Raw genomic sequence first — 12343 nt, 5'->3', positions numbered from 1 at the left:
TTTAATAAAGGCTGCAATCTGAATTTAAATCTAGTTTTTATGATTCCAATACCAACTATATATTTAAAGAAAGTGTTTTTCATTCAAATAGATTAAATCTTCATAGCTCCTAACAACCAAATTACATATAAGAAACCAAGACTTTTAAGAAAGTTCTACATTGCATTATTATACAGTCCTCTCTTAAAACTTCAATAATTTGGCCTGCACCTGGAGCTGACAATGCAGACAATCCTGAGAGCACAGGTGAGTCCACCACTTCTGCTCACATTCTTGGCCCAAGAGGAAACCACCTAGAGCCCTCTGGACACAGGAACCTAGAAGCAGTCTGGGACAGGATCCTTCCAGTTTCTGCCTACGCCCAGAGCTAACCCTGAGTCACAGTTCTCTATACCCAGATCCTGATGCAAGAAAGCCAGGCTCCAGAAGTGCTGACACACAGGCTTATAAGAGGGTCAGACCACTGTCAGAGACAGCAAGACCAGCTAACACCAGAGATAAGCAGACAGCAAGAGGCAAGGGCAAAAACCTAAGCAACAAAAACCAAGGCCACTTGGCATCAGCAAGATTTTGATTTAAAATCACAACTTATGATGATGTTAGAGGACTTTAAGAAGGACATAAATGACACCCTTAAAGAAATACAGGACAACACAGGCAAACAGGTAGAAGCCCTTAAAGAAGAAACACAAAATTCCCTTAAAGAATTACAGGAAAACACAACCAAACAGGTGAAGGAATTGAACAAAACCATCTAGGATCTAACTGAAAAAAGAAACAATAAAGAAATCACAAAGGGAGACAACCCTGGAGATAGAAACCTAAGAAAGAGATCAGGAGTCACGGATGCAAGTATCACCAACAGAATACAAGAGAGAGAACAGAGAATCTCAGGGGCAGAAGATGCCATAGAAAACATTGACACAACCAAAGAAAATACAAAACACAAAAAACTCCTAGCCCAAAACATCCAGGAATCCAGGACAGAATGAGAAGATCAAACCTAAGGATAATAGCTATAGAAGAGAGCAAAGATTCCCAACTTAAAGGGCCAGTAAATATCTTCAACAAAATTATAGAAGAAAACTTCCCTAACCTAAGGAAAGAGATGCCCATAAACATACAAGAAGCCTACAACTCCAAATAGATTGGACCAGAAAAGTAATTCCTCCTGTCACATAATAGTCAAAACACCAAAAACACAAAACAAAGAAAGAATATTAAAAGCAGTAAAAGAAAAAGGTCAAGTAACATATAAAGGCAGACCTATCAGAATTACACCAGACTTCTCACCAGAGACTATGAGAGCCAGAAGATCCTGGGCAGATGTCATACAGACCCTAAGAGAACACAAATGCCATCCCAGGTTACTATATCCAGCAAAACTCTCAATTAACATAGATGGAGAAACCAAGATATTCCATGACAAATCAAATTTACACAATATTTGCCCAAAAATCCAGTCTTACAAAATATAATAGATGGAAAACTCCAACACAATGGGGGAAAACTACACCTTAGAAAGACCAAGAGAGCCATACAAACATAATTCCACAGCTAGCAACAAAATTAACAGGAAACAACAATCACAATTCCTTAATATCTCTTAACATCAATAGACTCAATTACCCAATAAAAAGGCATAGACTAACAGACTGGATACGTAAAAAGGACCCAGAATTTTGCTGCATACAGGAAACACAGTTCAGTGACTAAGACTAGCTCAGCATAAAAGACTGGAAAACAATTTTCCAAGCAAATGGTCCCAAGAAACAAGCTGGAGTAGCCATTCTAACATCCAATAAAATTAACTTTCAACCAAAAGTTATCAAAGAAGATAAGAAAGAACACTTTATATTCATCAAAGGAAAAATCCACCAAGATGAACTCTCAATCCTGAATTTCTATGCTCCAAATGCAAGGGCACCTACACTTATAAAAGAAACCTTATTAAAGGTCAAAGTACACATTGCACCTCACACAATAATAGTGGGAGACTTCAACACCCCACTCTCATTGATGGACAGATCATAGAAACAGAAACTAAAAAGAGACACAAGAGAAACTAACAGAAGTTATGAACCAAGTGGATTTAACGGGTGTTTATAGAACATTTCATCCTAAAACAAAAGAATATACCTTCTTCTCAGGACCTCAGAGTAAGTTCTCCAAAATTGACCACATAATCAGCAACAAAACAGGCCTCAACAGATACAAGAAGATTGAAATAATCCAATGCATTCTAGCAGATCACCACAGTTTAAGGCTGGTCTTCAACAAAAACAAAAACGACAGAAAGCCCACATACACATGGAAGCTGAACAACGCTCTACTCAATGATAACTTGGTCAAGGAAGAAATAAAGAACATTTTTCTTTTAAAAATTTTTTTAAAATTTTTAGAGTTTAATGAAAATGAAAGCACAACATACCCAAACTTATGGGACACAATGAAAGCAGTGCTAAGATGAAAACTCATAGCTCCTAGTGCCTCCAAAAAGAAATTGGTGAGAGCATACACTAGCAGCTTGACAGCACACCTAAAATCACTAGAACAAAAAGAAGCAAATGCATCAAAGAGGAGTCCATGGCAGGAAATAATCAAACTCAGGGCTGAAATCAACCAAATAAAAACAAAAAGAATTATACAAAGAGTCAACAAAACCAGGAGCTGGTTCTTTGAGAAAAATCAACAAGCTAGATAAACCCTTAGCCAAACTGATCAGAGGGCACAGACAGTGTATCCAAATTAACAAAATCAGAAATGAAAAGGAGACATAACAACAGAATTTGAGGAAATTCAAGAAAACATCAGATTCTACTACAAAAGCCTATACTCAACAAAACTAGAAAATCTGGATGAAATAGACAATTTTCTAAAGAGATACTAGGTACAAAAGCTAAATTGTGATCAGATAAACCATCTAAACAGTGCCATAACTTCTAAAGAACTAGAAGCAGCCATTAAAAGTCATTAAAAGTCTTCCAAACAAAAAAGAAACCCAGGACCAGATGGGTTTAGTGCAGAATTCTATCAGACCTTCATTGAAGACCTAATACCAATACTGTTCAAACTATTCCACAAAATATAAACAAAAGGAACACTACCCAATTCCTTCTATGAAGCTACAATTACCTTTATACTTAAACCACACAAAGACCAAAACAAAGAAAGAGAACTTCAGACCAATTTCCCTTATGAATATTGACGCAAAAATACTCACTAAAACTCTCACAAACCGAATCCAAGAACACATCAAAACGATCATCCATCATGATCAAGTAGGTTTCATCGCAAGGATGCAGGGATGGTTCAATATATGGAAATCCATCCATATAACCCACTATATAAACAAACTCAGGAAGAAAAAACCACATGATCATCTCATTAGATGCTGAGAAAGCATTTGACAAAATTCAACACCCCTTCATTTAAAAAGTCTTGGAAAGATCAGGAATTCAAGGCCCATACTTAAACATAGTAAAAACAATATACAGCAAACCAGTAGCCAATATCAAACTAGATGAAGAGAAACTTGAAGCAATCCTACTAAACTCAGGGATTAGACAAGGCTGCCCACTCTCTCCCTACCTATTCAATAAATATAGAACTCAAAGTCATGGCCAGAGCAATCAGACTACAAAAGGAAGTCAAAAGTATACAAATTGGAAAGGAAGAAATAAAAATATCACTATTTGCAGATGATATGATTGTTTACTTAAGTGACCCCAAAAGTTCCACCAGAGAACTACTAAGCCTGATAAACAACTTTGGCAAAATGGCTGGGTACAAAATTAACTCAAACAACTTGGTAGCCTTCCTCTACTCAAAGGATAAACAGCCTGAGAAAGAAATTAGGGAAATGACACCCTTTCACAATAGAGCCTGCCCAACCTGGGGATCCAGCCCATATACAAACAGCCACCAAACCTAGACAATATTGCTCATGCCAAGAAGTGCATTCTGACAGGAGCCTGATATAGTTCTCCTGAGAGGCTCTGCCAGAGCATGACAAATACAAAGGCCAATGCTCGCAGCCAACCATTGAACTGAGAATGAGGCCCCATTGGAGGACTTAGAGAAAGGATTGATGGACCTGAATGGGACTGCAACCCCATAAGAGCAACAATACCAACGAACCAGAGCTCTCTGGGACTAAACCACTACCCAAAGAGTACACATGGACAGACCCATGGGTCCAGCTGCATATGTAGCAGAGAATGGCCTTGTTGGGCACCAATGAAAGGAGAAGCCGTTGGTCCTGCCAAGGCTCGACCCTCCAGTGTAAGGGAATGTCAGGGTGGGAAGGTGGGAAGGGGTGGGTGGATGGGTAGGGGAACACCCTCGTAGAAGAAGAGGGAGGGGGGACGGGATAGGGAGTTTATGAATAGGAAACTGGGGAAGGCGATAACATTTGAAATGTAAATAAATAAAAAAAATCCAATTTTTAAAAAAAGAAATATTTTTCAATAACTCTACAATCAAGAAGTATAGAATTCAATGAAACTATTTTTACTGTAGCCTACTCTTTATGTTGTTTTAAAGGTAAAAATCACTTCAACCACTATCAGTATGAAAAATCTTTCTACTTTCTAAGAGCAGTTTCTTTATATCTAGAAGCACTCTAGTAATAATCAATTCCTTTCACCTCCTGATATTTACAAAGAGGGAGGAAATCCTACAAGTCTCTCTCAGCACCATGCAATACTCTTTTTTCCTTCATTCTTAAGGACAAAAAAGTATTCGGCCCGTAGAGAAGGCTCAGTGAGACAAGTGCCTGCTGACAAGCGCACAACCTGAGTTTTGATCCCCGGGACCCACGTGGTGGCAGGAGAGAATTCCCTTGGGTTAGTCCCTGACCTCCAATAGCCCCCGCCTCGTATACACATAAATAAATAAATATGTAGTTAAAATAATGAGAAAAGCGAAAAGTCAAACAACTAAACCCAAATGCACGCATCTGCTTAAGAATTACCCATAGAGCAGTGCATGTTTAAACGTTCCCAGGACTTAAGGACCTGAAGAAAACAACTTTCACCTGACTTAACTCCCGCCAGCATTCCCCTTTACGAAGTGTAATCCTTAAGTCTTTTCTGTGTTATGTAATTTATCTGTCAAGCGGAAAGCTCACTAAGGCCCTACAATTAAAAATTAACAAATGATCGAAACAAACCTCTCCGTCTGGCAGCTAAGTAATGGCATCATGTTAATTACACGGCTGTCACCTACAAAGGCAACGCAAAGGACAAAAGCCGGCGAACTTTCGGAGCACTTAACAGTCAGTGGTGGGGTAACTTCAGACACTCGACCCTCATCTCTCCAACACCTGGCACCTCTGGGCTCTCAGAAAGTTGATCTGAACGTCAGGGAAACTGCTCAAGCAGAGTCTGTGGGGGAAGCTGGGGGACTGACGACGGAGCTTGAAGTGCTGTTTAACCAGCTTTAGGCTGTCTGATGCAGGCGCCCAGTTCGGTCGTGCATGCCCAACCCGGAGCAGCTAGGAAGGTGGTCCCTAAGCCGAAAACCACTGAAGGTCAGGGACAAGGGGGCGGGGAGGGGGCATCACTTGCCTCCCATTCCTTCAAGAAACGCTGGGCCTCGCCAGGACCAACGGTCTTATGTCTCCTAAATTCGTCCTTCACGTACTGGTCACCCAGGGCTTTGAGGTCTGGGGGTAGAGCCCGATGTAGCTGCAAGATTCGCCTATATAAAGAGCGGACTCTTGAAACATGCCTCCCCGGCATCGCGCCGCGCGTGCTCGACTAGCCGCGCCTGCGCAGAAGGTCGGCACGGCTCCGCCCCACCGGGAAGTCGCCTACCGGTGAGCCTCAGAGCGGGCGGAAGAGAGCACACGACCTTCATCCGGTTTGGTCCGTCATAGAATCTTGTCCTTCCGGAATCTCGAATTTTGGGGCTGACAGAAACCTCCGCTCCCTCTCTGCTAAAGGCGCGACTGTGGAGGAGTCGTAGCAATTTCTCGAGTTTCCTAGAAAAATGCTGTATAAGATAAAGTCTTGTCTGAGCAAGTTATTTGTTGCTTTCAAAGGTAACTCGTCGTCGCTTCCATTAGCTTGTTCCTTCTTATTAAACTTTTGAGAAAAACTTCATCAAACTCAGTCTCCTCCCAAAAAAACAAAAAAACCCTTGCTTAGCTAATCCAAAGTGTTAGGACCTCTGAAACAGTGTGGGATTCACAGCTCCCTCCCAACACCCCACGTCCTTTGCCCAGTGCTGTACATGGAGTTTATGCACTACAAGTATAGCTTCCAGATAATTAAACTCAGGTGGGCCCTGACTGGTGGACTCTGTTGTTCCAGGTCAAATTGGCTGTGTAAGAATCTTGGGAGGTATTTTAAGTGTATTTTTTCCCCTAAGGCTATGATCTTGGGGATTTTTATTAAATAATATGTGATAAAAACGAGAAATCTAGAATTTCACAAGTCCAAACTTGCGTAGAGGTGATTAAAAAAAAAAAACTTAACTATTTTCAAGAGCTGATAGCTCCTTGTCCTTACTTTTTCATTCCTATTACATTTTTAATCCTTCAGTAAATCCTAATGACTCTGCCACCAAAACCATGCAGGAATCAAACATTTCCACCGCACCCTGTACCATAATTATCTCTTTCTATTGGCTAGCTACCATATCTGTGTTCTTCCCTGTGGCCATGTTAAACTTCAGTTATGATCTGCCTAGGCTGTAATTAGATAACGTTATCCCTCTACTTGACAAATCCTCAGTAGCATTCTGTTATCGAACAGCTCAAAGTCTCTATACCTCTAGAATTTAAATTTTCTGTTTACTCACTCCCTAGTTAGTCAGTTCCAGTCATATTGGCCTTCTGGTTCTTCATCTCTGAAAAGGCCGGCACACTTCCAACAGAGGCCTTGTTTGGAGCATTTTGGGGGGCCTGGAGGAAGCATCACTTGCCTTCCATTCCTGCAAGAAATACAGGGCCTCACAAGGACCAATGAGTCAGCTCTTTGTTATGTGACCTTTTCTAACAGTCTTGTTTGAAACTGTAACAAAACCAAGCCAAAACTCCCATGCTGCTCCTGCAGTTTATCTTCTCTATAATACTTAGCACACCGTATTTTACTTAGTTACTTATTCTTGCCTCTCACTAGAATACTCAGGGGAAGAAGTTCTTCAGGAGGAAAGAGTGTTTTCCACTGCTATATCTGTGCTCTAGAAATGTAATAACCACATTTCTGTTGCATTGACACATAGAGTTTATTAATGGAGTTGAACGCATCAGGATTTGCATGTTGGTAAAACACAAGAGTGTGAGAACATGTGCTGTTGTCTCACAGACACAGGATTGCTGTCTGTGTAACAACTATGAAATCAAAAAACGACAATAGCCTAAGATATTTTGCTCATTTCCAGGTCTCACTACTGTACCACACAAATAAGAAACACTCCAGTATTGCCTTGAATAGAGTTTTTCCTTTTACTTAACTTTAAAGAAATTATTTGCCTAAATACTATTTTATTGGATTTAATTTGGTATTGTGACAAACCACATTAATGGCAAGGATTGAAGAGCAGTGTGGTTATTTTATTTCAGGACATTTTGGTTACCAAATTTCATCTGTTAATATCCCTGAAAATTGAAAATTATTTTATTCTAGTTTGCTATTTTTCCTGGTTTCTCTTCAGGTTAAATTAGCAAGTATAATAAATTCCTCTTTCAGAGCCAATGCTCTTTATAAAAATGTGGAAAAGACATTCTGCCAAGGAACTAGTAAAAGAATTGATTCAGCCTGAAGGGAACATAAAAGATCTACAAAGCACTATCAAATCAATGATCAGAAATGGAGGTGATGGGCAGAAAGATTCTAAGATATGGTAGCATGGTTAGACCTTGAGGAATGTAGTCAAGCCATGATAGTGAGAGAAATGGCAGATGAGCTGTTTTTTCCCACGATGAGCAGTGCACTATTTGGTGAGTGAAACATTCTGTTTCTCTGACTCCAACTCAGCTGTCCTCTGAGCTTGTCCTCAGTTGATGGTCAAAGTATCCATCAAATGAAAATAAGATTTGAGTTGAATTCATGGCTGTTAATCCAAATTAGTTACACTTTGTTTTGATCACAAGAGGAATATTAGAACTGGAAGGTCATAGAAACAGGAAGGGTTTGTATGGATCCCCTCCACCACAAACAGAGGTGGGAGAAGAGGTAGAAATGGCGTTTGACAGGCAGAGAGATGTTTTGGCTGAAAAGAAATAATAATGAATAAGGAAAACAACAAAAAAACCCACCAAACAAACAAAACACAGATAGGAAGCACCTGTGTATGGCATGCTGAATTGATACTTTACGTTATATTCTAGTATTCATAATGAAATGTAGAAAAAGGTCTTCCTATCAGTATCAACACACTTTCCAGGGGTCGGTAGTTAAGAGCACTTGCTGCTCTTACAGAGAATGTGGATTCAGTCCCCAGCACCCACATAGCAGCTCACAGCTCTCCATTACTGCAGTTCCAGGGGATCCACCTCTCCCTCCTGGCCTCCATTAGCATCAGTCATACACATGGTGCACCGACATACATGCAAACAAACATCCATACACACAAAATAAAAAAATGGCCCAGTATTTTTTTTCTGTACTCAAGCACTCTTCCACTGAGCTACATTTCTTTCCTCCTTTTAAAAATGTCATATTCTGCTTGGCCTGTTAGCAGTGATCAGCAGATCCAGGACTGACCACCTCAGCTACTATCCAGACCAGGAGTTGGTCCACCCAACATCTGCTCCATGTATGATCTGATGCAGTACGTGAAGGAGCCCATCCTGCAGAACTAAAGGCACAAAATCTCCACAATTCTGGGCCACAGCAAAGGCAGTCTCAATGATGGTCCAGTATTTATGATGTGACAGAAGCCAGAGGCCTTGAATCATTGCAATGAACGTTTGCACGTAAAGCTGTTTGGGAAAAAAATATATGGTGAACGAATATATGCTGGAGAGGTGGGAAAGATTGAGAGGAATGGAGCAGAGGAAGAGGCAGAACTAGACATTGTGGCAGGTATGAGAGAAGGCTGCAGCCAATGGAGGAACAGGTTGTTACCTGGTAGGATTGGCAGGATGTTATGCAGCAATCTGAAACTTATGCAGAGTTGCCCCTCACCACCAACAAGCTTCCTGGTCACACAACCACTCTGGCTCTGAGCAACAACAGGATTTTCTAGATGAGAAACAGTTCATTTACTGCATTCAACCTCCTTGAAAGACCTCCATGGTCCATACTTCTCCTAGAGGCTATGCTAGTCCTTGGATGTGCTTTGGCAGAGGACCATGTTGATCTCCAAGGGTTGTATTACCATTTGGAGAAAGAGGAACATAGAAGACTTCTGTAGCAACCCCTACCTCATCCCAACCACCATCTGCCTCCAAAAGAAAAAGCCTAAAAAGGAAGCTATCAAAAAGAACTCTTAAAAATTGGAAATAGACCTACCTGAAGACCCAGCTATACCACTCTTGGGCATATATCCAAAAGACACCCCACCATACCACAAGGATACATGCGCCAGTGTGTTCATAGTGGCTTTATTTGTAATAGACAGAAGTTGGAAACAACCCAAACGTCCCTCAAATGAAGAATGGATACAGAAAACGTGGTTCGTTTACACATGGACTATTATTCAATGATTAAGAATGAGGACATCTCCAGTTCTGCAGGCAAATGGATGGGACTAGTAATTATCATCCTAAGTGAGGTAACCCAGAACCCAAAGGCCACACATGGTATGTACTCACTAATAAGTGGATATTAGCCAAAAAGTACAGAATGCCTAGGATACAACCCACAGAATTTAAGAAGTTTAATGAGCAGAAAGCCCAAGAGATAATGCTTCAACCCCACTTAGCAGCAGAAAGAAAAAAATCATGGAAGGCAGATGGAGGGAGTGACTTGGGTGGGAGAGGGGAGGGGGGAGGGAAAAGGGGAGCAGGATCAAGTATGGGTGGGGGAAAGACAGGAGAGAAGCCCAAGGGGCCAGCAGAATGAATGGAAATATGCAGTCTCAGAAGCTGAGAAGTGGGGAGACCCTCTAGAAAGTAACAGAGACCTGGGAGGTAAGAGACTCTCAGAACTCAACGGGAGGGACCTTAGATAAAATGCCTTACAGTGAAGAGGAAACTTGTAGTCCACCTCTAGTAGATAGACTGGGCCTCAAGAGGAGGAATGGGGTTGCCATAAACCCACAGTCAAAATTTCTGACCCAGAATTGTTCCTGTTTAAAAGAACTTCAGGGACAAAAATGGAGAAGAGACTGAGGGAAAGGTGTCCAGTGACCATCCCAACTTGAAATCAATCTCATGGGGAGGCACCAAGGCCTGACACTATTACTGATGCTATGATGTGCTTACAAACAGGAGCCTAGCACGGCTGTGCTCTGAGAGGTACAACCAGCAGCTGACTGAGACAGATGCAGATACTTACACCTAACCATTGGACTGAAATCAAGAACCCCTATGGTTGAATTAGGAGAATAGAAGAAGCAGAAAAGGAAGGTGACTCCATAGGAAAACCAGCAGTCTCAACTAACCGGGATCCCAGGGAGCTCCAAGAGACTAAGCCACCAACCAGGCAGCATACTCCAGCTGATCTGAGACCCCAAGACATATATAACAGAGGACTGCCTGGTCTGGCCTCAGAGGAAGAAAGATGCACCTAATCCTCAAATGACTTGAGGCTCTCCCAGGCCTGGAGGTGGGAGAGCATCCTCTAGGAGACAGGGTCCAGAATGAATGGAATGAGGAATGGTGGGAAGGGGAACCAGGAGGGGGAACAATGGCTGGATTGTAAATAAATAAATTTAATAATAATAATAATAATAATAATAATAATAATAATAATAATGCAAAACAATGATAAGATGCTGAAGTGTAGCTCTCCACAGTTGACAGCTCTGGTCAGGGTGTGTGGGTGGGGAAGGACTCAATTTGCTTTAAGGGGCTGGCCTCTGGGAGTTTGACCATGCTCCAGTGAATATATGAACAACACAAAATGGACTTCTTTTTTTTCTTGCTTTTTCCTTTTTACTCTCTCTCTCTCTTTTATATTTTGTTTCTTTCTTCCTTTATTGCTGGGGGCGGGGGCATATGTCACAAGAGTGGGGAACAGGAAATGAGTGTGATAGGATTGCATAATGTGAAATTCCCAAATAAAAACAATATTATGTTGAGGAAAAGTGTTATATTCCAAAATGGTGTCTCATTAAGTTGCCCCAGACAGTCCTCCAACCCTCTCTGTGTTCCAGTCTGGCCTTGAATATCTGCCTCTGCCAGATAAGTAGCTGGAATTATGAATGTGTAACTACTGGGAGCTATACCTTTCATTAAAAAGTTCTCCTGAACTTAAAGACCAGAGAGGTGAATAGGGCGATTGGTCTACTCACAGTGACTCCTCACAGTCACCCGGTCAATGCCAGAAACAGTCTTCATTCCTACCTTGAACATTAGGTTTATCACCACGCCGAGGTGGCAGATACGTAAAGAAAAGAATTCTTTAGATACTTTTACTTGGCGTCTGCATATTTCTAGTTACTGAAGTGCAATGATGAGGACATGAATAAAATTTCAAATTAAACATGAAGTTCAAAGAAGCAAATAATTTCATGGAAAATCTGTTCTACAAAACTAAGCTTAGACAGTAGTCTTTTCGGTATGTTCCTGCATCTCTAAAACCCTTATTTGCATAAATAATGGCAAAGAGAAGTAAGTGCAGTTGTATTCGGAAGGGAAGACTCTAAGTGTGTAAGTGATGTTTTCAAATACTGTTGTCTGTGGATGGGTATGAGGGAGTCAGCCAAAAATCTAGGTAAAATTTTATTCTTGCTAATTTAATAACTATCATCAGACTGTGTCGACCCACCAGTACCCGAGACTGAGTAATAAGACTCAGAGACTTATTACTATTTATGAAAACTTGGGCCTTAGCTTAGGCTATTTCCCAACTGGATCATATAACTTAATTAACACATTTTAGTTTTTGTTTGCCACGTGACCTGTTACCACCAACTAGGTTCCAGCATATCTGACTTCGTCTGTGTCTAGCTGTTGAATGCCCTGCTTCTCAATTCTTCCCACAGTTCCTATCTCTGCTCAGAAATCCTGCCTTTCCTCTCTTGCTTTGCTATAGTCCATTCAGCCCTTCATTAAACCAATCAGAAGGCGATGGAGAAGAATGTTTCCAAAACAATGAGACAGGTGATACTTCACAAAAATAACAATACCGAAGTCCAGACAATACTCAGCACTCTGGTGGTACGGAAATCAGCATTTGAATAACACAGACAATCTTACTCAGTGCACAAAAAGATTATCCAAGCA

The 12343-nt window shown here is 41.0% G+C and overlaps 1 protein-coding gene across 1 annotated transcript in view; it reads right to left on the bottom strand.

Annotated features, from left to right (window-relative positions):
• Sdhaf3 (succinate dehydrogenase complex assembly factor 3) overlaps positions 1-5784 on the bottom strand; it is a 49887-nt gene extending 44103 nt beyond the window's left edge. Inside the window, exon 1 of the mRNA XM_032906959.1 lies at positions 5571-5784. Within this exon, the coding sequence (XP_032762850.1) occupies positions 5571-5744 (174 nt within the window). The 5' untranslated portion in view covers positions 5745-5784. The remainder of the gene's footprint in view (positions 1-5570) is intronic.
• Between the last annotated feature and the right edge of the window lie 6559 nt (positions 5785-12343).

The sequence above is a fragment of the Rattus rattus genome, chromosome 6, assembly GCF_011064425.1.
Source record: "Rattus rattus isolate New Zealand chromosome 6, Rrattus_CSIRO_v1, whole genome shotgun sequence".
NCBI lineage: Eukaryota > Metazoa > Chordata > Mammalia > Rodentia > Muridae > Rattus > Rattus rattus.
The sequence above is the reverse complement of the archived record's forward strand: the minus strand, read 5'-3'. Positions and strand labels throughout refer to the sequence as shown.